Genomic DNA, 17052 nt, shown 5'->3' on the forward strand with positions numbered 1-17052 from the left:
CCAAGTGGCGCTTAACAGGTTAGCATCCGTAGATGATAAATGGCGGCAAGCTTGGCAAATTATAATGGCATGGCGGGGGATCTTAATGAACCTTACTTCTTTATAGAAGAGGAGGATGACGAAAAAACTTATTTGGAGTGGAGGTAAGTTTTTGTTTGATTAGTGTCCGCTTATGTCCCAAGCAATTTCATTCTTGTTAACCCCATAAAGGGTAGAACTCTTATAGAGTTGAGTCAGTTTTTATTTCCTATATTAATACGTTCTAACTTTGTTTTGCAGATGTTCCTGAATTTCACACGTTTCAATGGTATTTTTCCTACCCTCTTTATTTACAATACTTTAAGGACAAAGCATGATTCTTGTTTCGGGGGGGGGGGCATAGAAACACGTGTAATTGAGGCATCTGTTAGGATATATATAGGTATAATATGCACTTGTTTTCTAGTTAGAATTTTAAAAAAATTCAAAAATATAAATAAATAAGTTATGCTATACACTTAGGAATATTGGTATTGTTTTCTTTCTCTATGCTCTTAACAATCTAGAAGTCTCACGTAGCTTTTGCATCAAAATAATTGTTAGAAACTTATGTTAATATGTAGGTAATAATTTTTGCATCTATCAATAAATATATTACATGAGTATCTATGATTGTTAGCAGTAAGTTTCTGAAATCTAGGCTAGAGTACTTATTCTACAAATCCTGTGAGAATATAGCTTAAAAGCCTTATATGAGCGAAAACATTAGAAATGACACAAGGGGAGAAGTAAAATCGGATAGAGATATCACACGTCCACTTGCTTGATCACTATGCCATATCCTAAGCGAGAATTTAGGCCCTCTTTGGATCGATATAGCCAAAATTCAAACCTATAAATTATTTTCCGCTAATAAGCCCCTCTCGAGCCTTTCCTTAGCCTTCCATGAACCACAATTCCTTTACCCTGTTACAAAAACAAAACAAAATAAAAATATATATATAAATCAACCTACCCAATTTAGAATAAGTCTGAGAATAGAATGAGGAAGAAAGAAGAAGAGAAAAACCTGTGTAAACAAAAATTAGTTAGTTGCTTCAGAAAATAAAGAAAAGAAGTTTCCATCCAAAGAAAAGAAAAATAAAAATAAAAATAGAAATAAATAAAAACTCCAAAAAAAATAATAAAAGGAGTCAAAGGCCAAAGAAAAAGAAAAAAATATGGCTAAGGATGGAAACAAAGTGTAGAAGCAAAAGTAAATAACAAGGTTTTCTCTAGTTACATAATATGAAGACTCTATTATTTCAGACTTGTCCTTTTTGAATATCCATTTCCTTCCTTCTTAAACCATCTCCTAATCCCCATAACACCTAATAAAGACCTCTAACTCAATTAGGAATAGGTTAGTTTGATAGTAAGTGGCAGATGTGTTTGATCAACTCCGGCTTCCTTGTTGTCATTGAGTTTGTAAGGTAAAGTGTGCCCACTGCACACTGGAGTAGCGAAACTTGAGCAGAAAAATCAGAGTGGTTTTTGTCTTGACATTTTTGTGAGGACCTACTTAAGGACGCTATTCCGAGTTTTCATAAACGAACCTGCTAGGCATTTCATAGTATTACTCATAGTATATATATTTGTATCATAGATGATTGCTTATTATGCATATATTAGTTTAGGTTTTTGACTTGGTTATTCTTATTCAATTGCTAGTGAGATGTATAGATAGTTGAGGCATGAATGAGGAAACAATAGTTTTATTTCTTAGTCGTTGTAGTATAGATGAAGTTTGTGAGTACCTTCACTAGAAAACTCTCACGAGGCTATAACTCGTCCATTAGGGAATTCCTAGTGGTTTAAGGCCTTGTTGCATATGGTCAATGCAATCGCACTCAGCGAAATGAGAGTAGTTAGAACTCCATTTTTGGTCACTTATTCTAATTTCTCATATTTGCTTGAGGACAAGCAAAATGCTATCAGAAAGCTAGGACTTGGTGGTTATGATGAAGAAGAAGTAACAATAAACATCGAGAGTGATGCTGAAGTATTCTTAGTTATGATATTCTTGCTGAAGATATTTTTCTTGAAAATGATGATGTAGATGTGGATATAGAAGATGATGTGGATTTGGGGACTGATTTTAACTTGTTTGGTCCATCTGTAGTTGAGGATAAAGGGTATGTGAGTCAACACTCTTCTGAAGAAAGTGACTTTGAACCAGATAGTGAAAGTGAAGATGAAGGTGTGGAATGGTTGGTAGATGAACAAGAATATGAAAAGGAAAATGAACATTTATAGTTTGTCACTAAGACTTCTAATCTATATGCAGATGAAGAACATGAAAATGTTCATATTGAATAGGTTCCAAAAGTGCAGCCTATGTATGTAGGCATGGAGTGACCCACTATTAAAGCAGTTAGAGCATACTTCAAGTCATTGGCAGTTGCAAACAAATTCAGCTATAAGCAAGTTAAGAATGAGAAAGGCAAACTTAGATTGAAGTGTGCAATTGAGGGGTGCTCTTGGAACATATTTACAAGTAGTGTAAACCAACACACTATGAGGTTGATGCATTTCAAGGGTGAGCATACTTGTGAAGCTGACAAAACTGATAAGGTGAAACAGGCAAAATCTCCATGGGTTGCACAGATAATGGAAGAAACTCTTAGAGATCATCCACACTTCAAGCCTAGAGACATCACTGCTTGGATAATGAGGAACTATGGAGTTAAAATTAGTTATTTTACTGCATGGGGAGCAAAAAATAAGATGCAAGAGAGTATTCATGGTAACTATGAGGATGGTTACATGTTGGCTCCTGAGTTGATGAGACAAATTTTGACTTCAAATCCAGGTAGTCTTTTTAGATGTTACAGGGAGAAAGATACTCATGAGTTTACAGGGTTCTTTGTGACTTTTGAAGCTTCTTTATCTGGTTGGGTGGATGGTTGCAGACCTATTATAGGTCTTGATGGAGCTTTTCTGAAGGGTAAATATGGTGGATGTGTTTTAAGTGCAGTGGCCTTAGATGCCATGAATGGTTTGTTTCCCCTAGCAATATACATTTGTAGGGGTGAGAATGAACACACATGATATTCTTTTCTCAAATTGTTGAAGCCTCACTTTGACAAGCATACTAAATCACTCACTTTCATCTCAAATAGGCAAAAGGGCTTACTCAAATATGTGTTTGAAGTATTTCCTTATTCCTATCATAGGTTTTGTTTTAAACACATGTATAAAATTTTCAAAAAGGTATTTAAGGGTGAACACTTGGAAAGTTTCGCATAGGCTGCATCGAAGCCATTCAAGAAGACTGAGCATGAAAGGTTCATGAAAGTGATTGAGGAAGATAACAAGGAAGCTAAAGCTTGGTTGGATAAGACTGCAATAGTTAAGGCATGGGCAAGATCTTACTTTGACTTGAGCTCAAAATGTGAGCATGTGAGCAACAATTTTAGTGAGTCCTTTAACAGTTGGATCTTGGATTTGAGGGACATGCCTTTGGTTCGGTTTGTTGACAAATATAATCTTATATTGACTTCACTACTGCATGAGAGAAGGAGATTGGCTCATGAGATGACAAGTGAGGGTTGCTGATAAAACATAAAATTGATAGTTTACCTACGAAATGAACGATGAAACTCATAACGTAAGTAAACTAAAACTATCTTATGTGCCTAAATTTTATCAAAGATTCTACTCTCAATCCTATGAGATATAGTGGAGTAGATGATTCGTTCCACTCCTAGTCCTTCCGCATGCTGTGTTCTCTACGTATAATTACTCTAAACTAAAGTCTAATGAGAGATTTACGAAATGGCAACTAGACTACGATGCAACTACCCACAAGATGCAACTAGTCGACTATTAGAACAACTATGGGAATGCTACGTTGATTCTATGATAAGCAGTTAGAGGGGGATTGATTCCACCTTAACTCGACTTAATCCTACTAACGACGAATCGTCATAATCCGAATTGAATCGCCAGCAAACAATGCAGTTACTCCTAATCCCTAATTACACATGGCATTTCTACCAATTCATAACTAGCATGTGAATGATTACACCCATTCTCATGGTGAACTAATCATTTCTAGAGTGGAAAGGAAATTACGACGACTCTACGATAATCGGGATCAAGCTTTCATCAAGGCTTCTCAACCCCCTCAAATGGAGGTTTAGCCGAGAATCATCACGCTATCATTCCCAATGGAATTCAAACAAGACATGATATAAAGATTGAAACTTTGCTTGTTTAAACTCAATTCAAAACTACTAATGCAATAATTTAATTAAACTAATAATGACAATTAATTGAATCTACGAATTGAAACTAAACAATTAATGGAAATGAAACTAACTTATGGAGAACACTATTTTATTAATCTAATGAATAATAAAACAATGATTCAAATACTAAATTAATAATCTAACTAATCTAAGTCTAGCTATCTACGTAATAAGGGAAATTAGATCTACACAATTGTAAATGACAAGAATCAAAATTGACAAACTAGCTATTTATTTAATCAAACTAATTAAGAATAATGATTCTAAGAGTTTAATCTAAAACAAGAATTGAATTTAAACTAAACTTAATTTTATTACATGAAAACTAGATCTATAATTATCTATAGTTTTAGGTCTAACTAGCTACCATTAACAAAGAGCTAAGCTTTTTTATTTATAAGTTCAGATCCAAAAATCGTGCATGGGCTTGGAGCCATGTTTTGGGCCAGAGAATCAGGCCCAAAACCCAATTCTTTCAGTCCAAAAAGGCCTCTTCAGCTGCAGTTGGCTTCAACAGATTTTTTGTCTACATTTGCTCCTCTGATTGGGTCAAGGCTTAGACCATTGGAAAGTTCTTTCCGAGCCGGTCGTTTTTACATAAGATAGGCCCCATTCCGAGGTCTGAGTCCAAAGATACGGCCTTCGGAAGTTCTGCTAACTTTGTGTCTTTATACGCCCGTCGACTTTTCAGCTTTGACCGGGCAATCGAAAGGCTTTGTCTTCTTGAATCTTGGCCTTTAATTATGGAACTCCTTAGTAACTGACCTTTGCTCCTTTATCTCGCTAAAGTCGCACATTTCTGCACATAATGGACTTTGAAGCCCGAAATGCATAAAACACGTGTCGGTGTTAACTCTTAATTATTACTCACATAATTGGTCTAAAAGTATGACTGTTACAGGGTTAAAACTATAGTTTTGGGCTCTTATCAAACCACCCCCAAACAACATTTTGCTTGTCCTCAAGCAAAGATGAGAAATTAGAATAAGTGACCAAAAATGGAGTTTTATCTACTCTCGTTTTGCTGAGTGTGATTGCATTGACCATATGCAACAAAGCCTTAAACCACTAGGAATTCCCTAGTGGACGAGTTATAGCCTCGTGAGAGTTTTCCATTGAAGGTACTCACAAACTTCATCTATACTACAACAACTAAGAAATAAAACTATTGTTTCCTTATTCATGCTCTAAATTAACTATACCCCTCACTAGCAATGCATATAGAGTAATCAAGTCGAAACCTAAGCTAATATATGCATAATAATCAATCATCTAAAATAAACATATATACAATGAGTAATACTATGAAATGCCTAGCAGGTTCGTTTCTGAAACTCGGGATAGCGTCCTTAAGTAGGTTCTCACAATAATAGTCAAGATACAACACTCTGATGTTTCCACTCAAGTTTCGCTACTACAGTGTGTAGTGGGCACACTTTACCTTACAATCTCAATGACAACAAGGAAGCCTGAGTCGATCAAACACATTTGCCACTTACTATCACACTAACCTATTCCTAATTGAGCTAGAGGTCTTTATTAGGTGTTGCGGGGATTAGGAGATGGTTTAAGAAGGAAGGAAATGGATATTCAAAAAGGATAAGTCTGAGATAATAGAGTCTTTATATTATGTAACTAGAGAAAACCTTGTTATTTACTTTTGCTTCTACACTTTGTTTCCATCCTTAGCCATATTTTTTTTTTTTTTTCTTTGGCTTTTGACTCTTTTTATTTTTTATTTTATTTTTGGAGTTTTTATTTTATTTCTATTTTTATTTTTCTTTTCTTTGGATGGAAACTTCTTTTCTTTATTTTCTGAAGCAATTAACTAACTTTTGTTTACACAGGTTTTTCTCTTCTTCTTTCTTCCTCATTCTATTCTCAGACTTATCTAAATTGGGTAGGTTGATTTTTTTTTTTTGTTTTGTTTTGTACAGGGTAAAGGATTTGTGGTTTATGAAAGGCTAAAGAAAGGCTCGAGGGGCTTACTAGCGGAAAATAATTCATAGGTTTGAATTTGGCTATATCGATCCAAAGAGGGGCCTAAATTCTCGCTTAGGATATGGTTTAGTGATCAAGCAAGTGGACATGTGATATCTCTATCCGGATTTTACTTCTCCCTTGTGTCATTTCTCAAATGTTTTAAGCTCATATAAGGTTTAGGCTATATTCTCACAGGATTTGTAGAATAAGTACTCTAGCCTAGATTTCAGAAACTCACTGCTAACAATCATAGATACTCATGTAATATATTTATAGATAGATGCAAAGATTATTACCTACATATTAACCTAAGTTTCTAAAAATTATTCTAATGCAAAAGCTACATGAGACTTCTAGATTATTAAGAGCATAGAGAAAGAAAACAATACCAATATTCCTAAGTGTATAGCATAACTTATTTATTTATATTTTTGAATTTTTTTAAATTTTAACTAGAAAACAAATGCATATTATACCTATCTATATCCTAACAGATGCCTTAATTACACGTGTTTCTATGCCCCAAACAAGAAGCATGCTTTGTCCTCAAAGCATTTTAAATAAAGAGGGTTGGAAAAATACCATTTAATCGCGTGAAATTTAGGAACATATGCAAAACAAGGTTAGAACATACTAATATAGGAAATAAAAACTGACGCAACTCTATACGAGTTCTACCCATTATGGGGTTAAAAGAATGAAATTGCTTTGGACATAAGCAGACACTAACTAGAATTAAAACTTACCTTATCTCCCGCTTATTCATCATCCTGCTTATCATCTTCTTCTATAAAGAAGTGAGGTTCCTTCGCGTCCTGCCATGCCATGATAATTTGCCAGGCTTCCCGCCATTTATCATCTATTATTGCTAACCTATTAAGTGCCACTTGGTCTGATGGGGTGTAGGGTGCAACCTGATAAGGTTGTATCCTCTACCCTTGCCAAGTCATTGCACGGAAAGATCGAATAATACTATTTGTGGGTCTTAGAGTGTCGACCGTAATCCAATCCGTGAAACGTGTACAAAAAACTAGGAAAGAAACATAGCATAATACGGGAAATTAGAACAGGCATAAGAAGGTACTTATGCCTCATGCTATGGGATCGAGCTAAACTAGACATCAAGGTTCGGGGAAGGTCATGACACATACGTCCCGTGGCTAAAGCAAGGAAGACGCTGCAAGTGACATCATTCACAGAAGAAAAACGCCATTCCCCTAAAATATTTAGCATGATCCAAAACATAACAGTTCCTATGTTCATGGACAGGCTACCAAAGGCGACGTTATATTCCCCTTAGTCCTCGATACGGAAAATGCTTGCACCATACGACTCATGCAAAAACTCATAAGTGTAGACATACATATTATCTACCCAATAACACCATGGGTCTTGTATTTCAGCGGGCATAGCAAGTCCAAGAACAAATGCTAGCAAGAACCTGGTAATTTCCATTGGTTCATTATCAATGTTAATGGAGAACACTTGTTCTCCATCTGGTCTCTCAAAGAAAATGCAGTTATCATAAAAATAAGATGCTAGTGTTGGAGAATAAAGTGCATCGTCTTACCATAAGCGGTTCCCGGCTGCGTATGTGATAAACCAGCGAAAACCAAGCACCGTAAGTAGTACTTTGGAACAAATCTTCAAAAAGACTGTTCCAAAGATCAATGTAGGAGATGTCATCTCAAAATTATGCTCAAAATAGCTGCGAAAAGATCCGGGAACAACCCGCGAAAAACTGGAATTTTTCTGGTCCACGGAAGTCGGTAGCGAGTCGCTCTACTTGAAGCGAAAAGCGCTCTGAAGGTATTAGAATTCCAGTGTTTGAGCCCGGTTGGCGCTCATCTTGAAGCCTTGAGTCCTCGACAAAAATTCTGAAAAAAAAAAGTCTCGGTAGCGAGTCGCCTCCCTCAGCAGCGCACTCGAGGTCTTGAAAATCGGAAAAATGAGACGCGAAGCGTGGGAATCGTGGGAGTGAAAGGTGAGTGATGGAAGTTAGGTGTAGTGTGGGTTGTGAGTGTAGAATGAATGAAGTTTATATAGGTTTAAAATTGCTAAAACGGATCGGGAAGTTGCCAAAAGTTTTTCTGGCGGTTTCGAAAATCCTAAAATTTCCAAACCAGCGGAAACAAATCATTTCATTGATTCTAAAACAAACCTAGTATCTTTTAGGTTGAATTTAGGATAGAATCTACCTATTTAATCGAGATTTCATCCTACCATGATACTTATTCATAGATATGCCTAATCGGCTATATTTTCACCTTGACTCCGCAATAAATTCTAAAACGAGGGTCATATAAAAATCATGCTGAAATAGATAACACCACCCCCAAACAATTTGGGAAGGTGGGATCAATATGAAACAACCACGCACAAAGAAAATAACCACATTATATTAAAATTTTCATTCGAAGTACATTTCACTACAAAATTCAAATTACAGAATTTAACTTACATTAAAATAAATAACAATAATGAAACTACAAATAAAAAAATAAAAAAAAATAAAAAAATAAAAAAAAACATCAAACTATACTATCCCTAACCACTTCGGTACTAGTAGCGGAGGGCACACACTCAGGAGATGGCTCCTGAGCTCCCGATGGGCCAGCCCCATTCGTCTTTCGGCGATGACGCTCGTGCCTCGATGGTGTGTCCTCAGAAGGAGAATCCCCGTGAGGTGGGAATCGTGCAAGCATGTCGGCCCGGAACTGGCGTTGAGCTTCTAGCTCGGCCCTCATCTGTTCCCACCACTCGTCCTCCCGCTGGGATCGGATCTCGAAGTTATGATGGATAGTAGCCTGTCGAGTCCGGAGGTCTTCACAGATAGTGTTGAGTGAGCGCATGCCACGATGAATTACGGCCATCCGTTCTGCATCTGACCAACACCTCTCCAAGGCATCCGCATCAAAACAAGTCAAGTCCTCCTCATCCTCCGAGGCATTCTCATTTCCCCATCCTCCTCGGCATTCTCATTTCCACCATCCTCCTCGTCCTCTACCCTATCCTCAGGCAACCTCCAAACTCGTTGGACACAATCTTTATAGATGCGAGGATTTCGGTGTAGGGTGATGTAAGACCTATCAGACGCCGGAGCTGCTTCTCTCAACTTCAAAGATGATCTTGGTTATCAACACAGGGAGAGGTGCAACAGCTTTCCCTACTCCCCTAATCATGCTAAGCAAAACTCCGGGGATCTGAGAACTTCGTATTCTGCTCCCCGGAGTATCCATAAAATGTGGAGGCAGATTCGGACCGATGTCGCCGACCTTCTCCTTCCCGGGACTTTCCGAACAATCCATCGAGCTGCGGCCACCGGGTTGGTTTCGAGGATGCTGGCGAACACAATGCGATCTCGCATTGTAGTTCCCTTCGTAAATCCGCCACGTGCATCAACGGCTCTACCCCATTATATTGGGACTCTGTAGCGTGACATCGGATGGATTCTAGGCGGAATGCCTAGAATCTCACCAACAACCCATGGTTACTTCCTTCCTCCTCTTTGCCACCATAACAAAATTCTAGTCCCCTCCAACTCCCTCGTGTTGTAGAACCGTCGATTAAGTCTTAAGTGGTAAAAGGCTTTTCGAATTACCACAAGCTATTCCAGTCTCTTCGATCATTTTCAAATCACCGTAAAAAGCGGTAGCGAAGTGGTCACCAGTAAATGCTTGCTCCGGCAAAATTCAACGTTGTTGAGCCATTTTAGTGTTTGGAATGTAGTGGGGGTTTAAATGGGATGTGGTGTTGGAATTTGATTCGACCGACTGAAACAACCAGTGGTGGTGGCGCGACAGTTCACAATTTTTTAAATTTTCGGTGGTTTTTGGCTTTTTTCTACTTGGTGGAGGTGGTGGTGGAAGGATTTTAGAAGATTTGAAGTTGATTTGAATGTGGGCGTGGGTTTCATTAGGTTTCTTTTTAATTTTTTTTTTTTTTTTTTTAGGTTTGGAGCTTTGGTGGTCGTTAATGGCGATTTGGAAGGATGAACGCGACTGTTGGGGCAAAGGTAAAAGGCGCGGGTCTTGCGCCGGTCTTGTGGGTTGGGCCAAGCCCAATTCGAAACTTTTGAATTTTTCGATTTTTCGTGAAACTTCAAACTAAAATTGCCGCTTCGTTACCGGTCCGATTTTTTGCGAATGAGATACGGAAATGATCAGGAGAGAATTTCCAATCCAATGATCCATAAAACACTCTATTCCGACCGTGGATGACATATAAGATAGTGGAAAACGCCTCAAAGTGCGTGCATGACGTACGTTATGCGAACGACTGAACTCTAAATTCATAGATTATGTCAACCCGGATCGAAATACAATTAAACGGCCCTAAGCAACTCTAATGGGACATAAAACATTCTAGGACGGAAACACGAACACCCCACCCCCAAACAAATTTTTTACAACAAAGCTTAGAAAATTTGTTTTTTAGCAGTGGGTCTTTTAAAGTCAGATTCCCGAGACTTCCTAGATTACTATGTTTATCCTTTAATATATATATATATATATATATATACGATTCGGTTTGTCTAGGGTGCCACTCTTATAGTGACACCCTTATCTCACACTTCTGCTGGTCCGTCAGATCTATTTCTGAGATCATCAGATCTAATTTGAAATAAAGGGTATAATGGTAATTATAGTGTTTCTCTCCCAAATTTCGTTTCTCAATCTCCAGCAAAACCAACGCCTTCTCTCTCTCTCTCTCCTCTCACTACAGAAAATCTTCAAAAATCGAAACCCAAAATCAACAATAGCTATCATTCATAATCCAAAATCAAACCCAAAATTTTGAAACCCACAAATTGATTCACGAATTGATTTCACGTTTGATTCACAAATTTGCCTCTTCAAAAATCGAAACCCAAAATCAAATAACCCAAAATCATGGTGCATGCTAACGTTTACCGCAACTGTAAATCTCTTTCACTCTTTTATTTTCATAAGATTTATTATTATTGTTTGTTTCATTTTTATGATAATCATGCTTTGATCTGATCTAATCTTAGTAGTTTATTGGTTGTTTAGATCTAATATTTCAGTTTCACATAGTGCTTGGTGTTCTGCAATCCACTGCAAATGCTACTAGTTTTCTACTTATCAATATGTTGAAACGAGGGACATGCCATATTTTTGCAAGTTCAAAGTCCACATTAAGGGTTCAATTCCTTCTATTTTTATGTTGTATCATGATGAATATGTAAAGTTGCTAACCATAATTTAGTTTAGCATTTCATTCATTTAATTTCCTTTAATGTATAAATTTGAACACTCAATCCGATTTTAGCCAAAGCGTCCCAGTTAACTATTTAGTCAAGAATCGATATATATTCTTTCTCCCTTGGTACATGTCCTTTGCGACCTCCTTCACACTTGTGTAGTGCCTTATGCTGCTGATAAAGTCCTCTTTGTTCATTAGCTAACTAGCAGTGGCAGAATCTAGACAAGGCTATAGCCTCATCAAATGATCAGTTTGATTTTGAGGTTTCCTTCCCTTCACTGCTTCGATCTCATTGTTGTACTGCTATTTTACTTAGTTACATTTCAATGGATAACTAGACTATATTTTACAGGTTAGTTACATTTCTACAGATAACGAGACTATATTTTACAGGTCAGGTGGCACCTTTATTTCCTGAATCCTTCAGCTCCAAAAGAAGGTGTTGTTAAGAAAGTTCATTACATGGAGAAATTTGGACCTCAATCTGAAATAATAAAAGCTCGAATGGCTGAGGTTTTTCTTCCGTTCTTTTTATCTATATATACTGTGTGTTTCTTTGGTCCAATGCATTTGGTGTTAATGAGGTTTTGAATCATGTAGCTGTTCCGTGGTCATGGTCTTGACTACGATGTGGATGGGCTCACGTAAGCTTGAATCAAACTTTAATTCCAATCGTTACAAATAGATGAATCAAGAAACTGTTGCTAAATTAACATTGACCGATATGCTTAAATATGTAGGGGAAACACTTTAGATAACCACAGACTCATAACATTTGCAGGGCATCAGGGTTACGATAAGCAAAATGCTCTTGTGGAGGAGTTGCACCTCGGCTATTTCACCCAGGGGAAGTATATAGGAGACAAGTGTTCATTCTGTGATCATAGCCCGACAATGGTTTGCAGTTTTTATTTTAGAAATATTAACAGTGTGACTCTTTGTAACTGATGCAGGGAGTTTCTTGTAGAAGCTACTAAAAAGGTTGGAATAGAAGGAGCAGCGGAGTTTCTTGATAACCCTAATAAGGGAGTCCAAGAGGTCTATTCTCCATAAACAAATAGGTTTTTTCTTACATTTACACTTATTATTTTCTTTTTAAAACTGACATTCTTCTTGGTGGTTATCTGAAGGTTTACGCTGAACTTGAGAAGTACTCCGACCACATAACAGGCATTCCATACTATGTGGTATGTGCTCCATCTCATCATTATTCTCACTAAGAAGTAAAAGAAAATTTTCCTTCTGTTGATATTATGGATTTTTTTTTTGCCTTACTAAGGCGATTCTTCCGACGGATCAATGGAAAAAAAGCAAGCTCGATGGCCAAACCCCGAGGTCTTTGCAAGAGCTTTTCAGCAACCCACTAAATCAATGTAACTAGGGTGCATTTGTTGGAGATTTGTACCTTACCTTTGTTCAGCTTTGAAAAATAAATTGGTTTGGATTCGAGGACGCAGTTGTTTATGTACTCTATTGAAGTATTCTGTCCCCGGGCATATTATGTATTCTATTGAAGCATTCTATCCCTGGGCATATTATGTATTCTATTGGAGCATTCGTCTCGAAAGCATATTGAAACGGACTGCGCATTTTGGGATGTAATGGTGATTTTAACATGACATTTGTCTATTGTGATATAGTAGCTAACCATAATTCTTAACTTAAATTTAGTCAACTTAAAGCTCTTCGGTTCGCATTAAGCCAAGCAAATACAAATTGAACCGCCCGCCGAGAAATGATATAATGTCATTGATGGCCACTTACGTTCTGAGAGAGGATTGTGATTCCAGTGTACACTTCGAACTACCAAATAGTGCATGTAATAAAAATTTGAAGGATGTACATGAATGCCCATTGAAAAACCAAGTCCGAATTGAATAATCTTAGGATGTGTTTGATTTGTAGGAATATAGTTCCGTGGGGGAACTGCCATTTTATATGTTTCGTTTGATTCAGAAACTCAGAGATACAGGACAGAGAAACCATGCTCAAAAATTGCATTTTGCCAAGTTCGACTGTTGAAAACACATATTTTTTACAATCCATATGCACACTTCGTTTGAGACCAACTTAGTTGACAATGTTATTTATCTTGGATATTCACAAATTGTACAATTTCTTCACTTCCCCTTCAGTTTTCTTTACCCGTTGGTCCTTTCCGCCCACACCGTTTGGACTTAGTCCAAACAGACACGCCATTTTTTTTTGCAAGTTCAAAGTCCAAACGGCATGGCCACACCGTTTGGACTTAGTCCCAAATGGCATGGCCACACCATTTGGCCTTAGTACCAAACGGTGTGGCCATGCCATTTGGGACTAAGTCCAATGGTGTGGCCATGCCGCTAACACGATCAAACAGAACCGCCATTTTTTTTTTGCAAGTTCAAAGTCAAAGCGACATGGCCACACCGTTTGGCCTTAGTTCCAAACGGGCATGGCCACACCGTTTGAGACTAAGGCCAAACGGTGTGGCCATGCCGTTTGGAACTAAACAAAACGGTGTGGCCATGCCGTTTGGGACTAAGTCCAAACAGACACGCCATGCCGTTTGGGACAAAGTCCAAACAGACACGCCATTTTTTTTGCAAGTTCAAATCCAAACGATATGGCCACACCGTTTGGCCTTAGTCCCAAACGGTGTGACCACACCGTTCAAGAGGCAAAAAAACAGATCTTTTGTGTTTTGGCAAAAACATTGCGTACTGCATTAGATTTTTGTGTTTTGGTAAATAACATTGGGATTTTTGTTGATAACATTGGGATTTTTGTGTTCTGCATTAGAGATACTAATAGAGATAACATTGGGACATTAGAGATAACATTGGGACAATGTTCTGCATTAGATTATTAATAGAGATACTTCGATGTGACAAATTAAAATGCGCAAATTGTTGGAAAGCACAAGAAGAGCCATTGAATGGATATAAACTGAGATCTAAGCAAAGCACATACGCAAGACCACTAAAGTAGTATAACTGTTTTACTCCATCGACAGCAGGCGTCCTATTAAAATCAATGCACGCTAATAGCGGAAACATAACCAAAGGCAATGTGACATGAAATACATGAAACCCTAGGATCTTAGGTGAACATGAAAAGAATGACAAGTCCAAAGCAAGATCACTATCATTTCATATTTCAACAATGTGACACCATGTCTGAATTACATTGTCTGAATTACTGAACATAAAGCTAAGTTGCTACATATCAACAACTTGCACTTACAAAAGAGTCATAACATAACATTTTTTGACTACAAAGAGATTTCCAATCTAACTTTCTGACTTTATCTCCTTCCTGCAAAACAAAAAAATTGAATAAACAGATCAGTCAAGCAAAGTTAAATCAAACTGCTTTATTAAGGTCTGACAGAAAAACTAACCTCTCCACTTGCTTCCTCATGTTCACCATCTTCCGCCACCACCATTTGCCTAATTACCCCCCAATAAAAACACATGAATCAGTATAAATACTACCACATATGTCAAATTCAACACCAAATCTAGAAACCTCATTGATTGGAAAACTCTTGAACTTAAGTCATGATCAACTCTCAAAAGAACAAAGAAAGACAAATGCCAATAAACACTCCCTGCATCATCTCAACTAACACAAACGGAAAAGTAAAGCAAAACCCGCATCATCTCAAATGCCAATAAACACTCCCCGCATCATCTCAACTAACACAAACTGAAAAGTAAAGCAAAACCAGCATCATCTTAGGTGTTTTTTGTTTAGTTAAGGAGGACTATAATGCAAAAATGATCAGAAAGGACTGGGCTGGAAAGGGAGGAGAAAACAATTCAAATGGATAGCATGCCGAAAATGATCTACTATTATTATAAAGAGGGGCGCCCTCTTTCTTAAGTTATAGCATTGTTTGAATGGACCGAACGACAAGAGCTTGATTCGACTCACTTACGTTTCGATATGTCGGCAAGTCCAATACAAACAAAAAGAAAGAAGTTGGACCCCAAACCACCAAGCGTTTGCATTTCATCTCAAGAAAGATGAAATAAGCATTTACCTTTTTGCTTTGGCAAAGACTACTCACTTTCGCGGTAGACTTTTCTAGCTTTATTGCTGGCTCTAAGCCTACCACTTTGAAAACCTAACCTTCGTTCGATAGAGCTAACCCCTTTGATATGAAAGTTTTCCAACCCACCCGAGAGGAGAGCTAGGAACCTAAGGAAATAAATTCGAATTGGCTCTACATCATCCGGAACTAAATAAGCTTCGGTTTTAATTTCAATTCTAATCCGCATATAGAATTAGAACCGGGCTATCCCATGATCGTGATTTGATCATCATTATAGGGCGTGAGAAACCACGCCTTATGACGAAAAGGGAGCATTATGTCCGATCAATACACCACTGCGCTCTAATTCTAATAAAGGGTGCTATGGAAGAAATTAGGCACCGAATCGAGGTTTAGCGGTGCTTATCACTTTCGGGGACGACCGGACTCCAGGTTATTCGGTTTCTTGGAAGATTTTCTAAAAGCTTAGTGCAAGTGTCGACTACACGAGCATTCCCTTACTCGGCGAGCTTTCTCAAGAAAAAGGAAATAACTTCGACGGATAATCTTCGTTCGGACTACACCCCTCTTTTTCACCAAGAGCTTGTTCCGAAATGGGGCGCATGGGGGAAGTACTTTGGAATGATTTGATTGGGACGCTAGTGAGTTAATGAGCATTGTTTGCATGGTTCCATCAACGCTTTTCTTGCGTGTTCTGAATCGAATTCATAATCTATAAAGCTATAAAGAAGAGATGCCCCCAGAGAAGACTCCAGGCCACCGAAGCTAACAAAAGGCTAAGGATACCCATTTAGTTGTTTGTTCTTATGCCAACTAAAGCTAGCTGCGCCACAGCTTGAATCTCCCTAGAAATCCCCACTCGTAGCCCTTGACTTGGGTGTGTTAAGCATATTACTGGTTTCTTACCAAAGCCTTGGTTGGCTCAACTTTTTCTCTATCTCTAATGGCTAGACCAAAATCCCCACTTAAGCCTGCCTAGAATCTTGCTTCTGGGCTGCCCCTCTAGAGAAGTCACTTTAAACCCCATCCCCCCTATAAGAGGTTGAATTGCTTGTACAGCTAACCCGCTACCTCTCTAAGAAATCTGAGTACTTAACATTTTCGATCCCATATCGAGGAAGTGAGCCAAAATGAGCCATCAATACAGTATAGAATATATAGGACTCCCTTCTTTTTTCAGCTTAGCCACGTCGACCGGATCAATCCACTTTAGCTCAAAACTCTGATAGAGTTCACCGAACTCTGACAGAGTTCAAAACTCTGACAGAGTTCACCGAATATGCTAATTCACCGAACTCGGCGAGTTCACGAATATGCTACTTCACGAACTTTGACAGTTCAAAACTTTGACAGAATTCACGAACTTCGACGGCCCATTTAGAACTCGACGAAATTTAAAAAACTCGACAAAGTTCAAAACTCGGCCGAATTCACCGAACTCGACATAATTTAGAACTCTGACAGAGTTCAAAACTCGACAAATTCAAAACTCGACAGAGTTCACCGAACTCTGACAGAGTTCAAAACCCTCAC

General features: G+C 38.0%; 2 protein-coding genes across 2 annotated transcripts; both read left to right on the forward strand.

Moving 5' to 3' along the window:
- The first annotated feature begins 2535 nt into the window (after positions 1 to 2535).
- On the forward strand, positions 2536 to 3069 carry LOC147504302 (uncharacterized). Its single transcript, XM_086605138.1, has one exon. It carries the CDS (start codon positions 2536 to 2538, stop codon positions 3067 to 3069), a length of 534 nt encoding a protein of 177 aa, XP_086461264.1.
- A 240-nt stretch (positions 3070 to 3309) lies between these two features.
- LOC147504303 (uncharacterized) lies at positions 3310 to 13502 on the forward strand. Its single transcript, XM_086605139.1, has 8 exons — positions 3310 to 3420; positions 11690 to 11743; positions 11874 to 11993; positions 12081 to 12124; positions 12221 to 12346; positions 12434 to 12518; positions 12611 to 12667; positions 13386 to 13502. Exons 1-8 carry the CDS (start codon positions 3310 to 3312, stop codon positions 13500 to 13502), a joined length of 714 nt encoding a protein of 237 aa, XP_086461265.1.
- The last annotated feature ends 3550 nt before the right edge of the window (positions 13503 to 17052 follow it).

This window comes from Coptis chinensis, chromosome 4 (assembly GCF_015680905.1).
Source record: "Coptis chinensis isolate HL-2020 chromosome 4, ASM1568090v1, whole genome shotgun sequence".
Lineage (NCBI taxonomy): Eukaryota > Viridiplantae > Streptophyta > Magnoliopsida > Ranunculales > Ranunculaceae > Coptis > Coptis chinensis.